At 38.3% G+C, this 3,359-nt stretch overlaps 1 protein-coding gene across 1 annotated transcript in view; it reads right to left on the reverse strand.

Moving 5' to 3' along the window:
* LOC103084051 (cadherin-20) overlaps positions 1-3,179 on the reverse strand; it is an 18,368-nt gene extending 15,189 nt beyond the window's left edge. Inside the window, exons 1-2 of the mRNA XM_007457532.1 lie at positions 3,046-3,179; positions 738-859 (exon numbers count right to left, since the gene is read on the reverse strand). Of these exons, the coding sequence (XP_007457594.1) occupies positions 738-859; positions 3,046-3,115 (192 nt within the window). The 5' untranslated portion in view covers positions 3,116-3,179. The remainder of the gene's footprint in view (positions 1-737; positions 860-3,045) is intronic.
* Between the last annotated feature and the right edge of the window lie 180 nt (positions 3,180-3,359).

Consider the following 3,359-nt stretch of genomic DNA (forward strand, 5'->3'; position numbering starts at 1 on the left):
GGTACGAGGGCCTCTCACTGTTGTGGCCTCTTCCGTTGCGGAGCACAGGCTCCAGACGCACAGGCTCAGCAGCCATGGCTCACGGGCCCAGCCGCTCCACGGCATGTGGGATCTTCCCGGACCGGGGTACGAACTCATGTCCCCTGCATCGGCAGGTGGACTCTCAACCACTGCGCCACCAGGGAAGCCCAAAATGGATGTTTTAATTGAGGGAGGGGAGAGTAGAATTACCTAGGTAATTCTAGGTAACGAAGTGTTCTTAGAATAGGGCAGGCAGTCTGTAAACTTGCTGCCAGAAGGAAGGGAGGTAGGAAGATATAAAAACTAGACTTTCCTTACTACAAACACTTTCAAGGATGACCACTAAAATGAGAAAAAGACTCTCCTTTTTTCTCCCGATATTCATCTCCATGGTCCCTCATTTCCAGGACCCAGAGCACATGTTACTGCAATTGGTTCCATACAGTTCAGTTACAAGATGGGTAACTACCTGGCTTCACAGGTGAGTAAGCCACCTTGATTCACAACCTTGTTTAGATTATAAAATGTAATGGAGGCTCGAAATAGTTGTCTTAACAAATAAACTGTTGCAACATGATATACAGAAGTTGGGGACTCTCTTTTGTAAACTTAGTTTCCGGAGTCTTAAATTTCTTTGATGACAGATCTGGTTATCTGAAACAGTCGTTTCCACATGTTGGGGGTTAACCAAGGTGCACCCTCACAGGCTGCCTTACCTGCCCTGCTTTGGCATTCTCACAGACAGAAGCTTCATAGAATCTGGGGAACTTTGGAGCATTGTCATTCACATCTAAGACTTTGATTGTGACAGGAACGCTTCCAACCTGGGAAGGATTGTCTAAAAGCACACACAAAACAAACAAAAACCAAAGGTGAGGAGGGTTCAGAAATGCAAGAAAGCAGCTCTTTGTTGGAATAGTTATTTACCTTCTCATTCTGGTTTTTAAAGGAGTGGATAAAGTACATGGAAATAGCAACACAAGGATGCAGGGGTTGCCTATTAAGAGTGTGGCCAGAACATAAGCATGGGCAGGACGAGTTTTGTGTTGGAGAGTGTGTGATATCAGGAGGTTGAGGGGAGGGATGAGACTCGGGGGGAGCAGGTATCACAAAATGAATCTTAAAAAGAGGTTTTGAATCTCTCACTTGGCTCATGCTTCAGATTCTAGAATTGAAGGCAGGTCGCACCCTGAGCTGTGAGAGTGGCACCAACAAGCTCTTTCCCCAGGAACTATACTCGGCATCCAGCTGCCATATCTTTGAACTGTGTCTGTGAGCATTTGTGCTTTTTATTTTGCTCATCCGTTAGCAAGATGTGTCCTAATGTAATTGCATCTTCGTTTTACAACATTTTGGCTTACAAAAGGTTTCATAGGAACACTTTACTTTTGGATAGTGGGAAAACCTGTAATCAGTTCTTTGAATTACTGTTTCAGAAGGTTTCAAGTTATTCATGGGATTACAGATAACACTGCACATTTATTTCCACCTATGGACTAAGGGAGATATTATAGGACACACCAAATCTGTATCTTTGGCTGGGGTAGGAGAAGTTAATCGTAGTCACATGGGGAAGTATGTCTTTTTGGTCTGTCTTTTGCTTGGCGTTAACACACAAAGATAATTTCACAGCCCCACTAGTGCCCCTCCTGCCTTTTTCTGTTTTGGCCACCATCCCAAGAAGACAAAATAGAAATCATAAGACACAGAAATTATGCTTAGTAAATAATTGCATTAAACATCAGAATGCCCTGTTCTTTTGGTTCATTTTTTTTCTTCTCTCTCAAGAATGTCTATGCTGTATTTTTCCCCTGAATATTTCTGTTGCTTGGTTACCAAAAGTGCTGCCATATTTACATTTTTTTCATTGTAACTTGGTGTTGCTTGTTTATACAAGGAATAATGAAAAATTCAGAAAAACATAAGAATAAATGTGATCCATAGTCCTACCACCAGAGAGCTCTGTTATACGTTATGTATTATATTACATGTGTCCAAACTTTCCAATACACACACACACACACACACACTGAAATTTAAAAAAAAAGTTGAATTTAGAGCTTTAATATTTTAGGGCAAGATTATCCTGTGTCATTGAAATATACTTTGAAAGCATGGATATTAATATCAACATGATAGTCTCATTTTACTGTGTGGCTGTACCATAATTTATTTAATCAAACTCCTATTATTAGACATTTAGGTAATTCCCCCCTATTTTAAAATAACAATGCAGTGGACATTTGGGTACGTAAATCTTTGTTAATATTTATGATTATTTCCTTAAGATAATTATTAAAGGAGAATTCTTGAGAAAAAGAGTATGAATATATTGGGGGATCTTAATACAAAGATTAGTTACCAAATTGCTCTCATGAATGGCAGTACATACTTCTGCCAATATGTTAGTATTTGTCATTTCCCTTAATCTTTCTCATCACTAGGTGTTATGAAAAATATGCAGTGTAGTAGTATATAATCTAATTTGTGTTGAGATTATAATAAATACGTTAATTTAGTTTTTGTTAGTTTTCAATTTTATTTTTAAGTTTATATTAATATGTCTTTTGTTGTAAGATGTCTGAAATTCTTAAATGCATGTATGTGTATATGTATGTGTGTAATAAGGGTGATATGTTATAAATGTTTCCTTTCATCCAATAATAATATTTTGTACTATTTGTGCATTCCTAATCTTATTAAAGATTGAAAGCCTCTTAGAGTTCTCAGGAGTTTTCCCTTTTCTTCATATAGAGGTCTAGATCTTTGATTTAAGGATGCTATTTTTTGTGCTGCTTTTGCATGTTTTATTTGTGTGTTTTTATCTCTAGCACAGGATTACGTATATAGAAGATCCTCAATAAGTATTTGAACTAAATACATTCATTGACTTGCATAAACCAAGATTTCCATTCCTTTCCATAAAGAAGATAATTTTTGTTTCAACAAGCTCTAGAAACTTACAGTTTCTCCAGTGCTTCTGTTTTGTCAGTATATGGAGAGCAGTTTTTTTGTTTTACTTACTCATTTCCATAGCAAGGACAGTGATATTATGCCAAGAAAACTCTTCTCGGTCAAGGGGTCTTGCAGTCATTAGGGCACCTGTTGTAATGTCAACATAGAAGAACCTTCCAGGGTCACTGCTTCTGTCAATGGAATATCTGCAAAAACAGAGATTACACACATCGTTTTATTTGGATAAGCATACTGTGGCATATTACATAAGAGAACTGAGTGCATGCCATGTGAAACAGGATAGTTCTCAGTTATGGGCACTTGGAAGACTGCATTGCTGTTTTATCTGTCCAAAAACCCTCCCTGCCCCCCCCCCCCCCAAA

Source organism: Lipotes vexillifer, unplaced genomic scaffold (assembly GCF_000442215.2).
Source record: "Lipotes vexillifer unplaced genomic scaffold, Lipotes_vexillifer_v1.1 scaffold125, whole genome shotgun sequence".
NCBI lineage: Eukaryota > Metazoa > Chordata > Mammalia > Artiodactyla > Lipotidae > Lipotes > Lipotes vexillifer.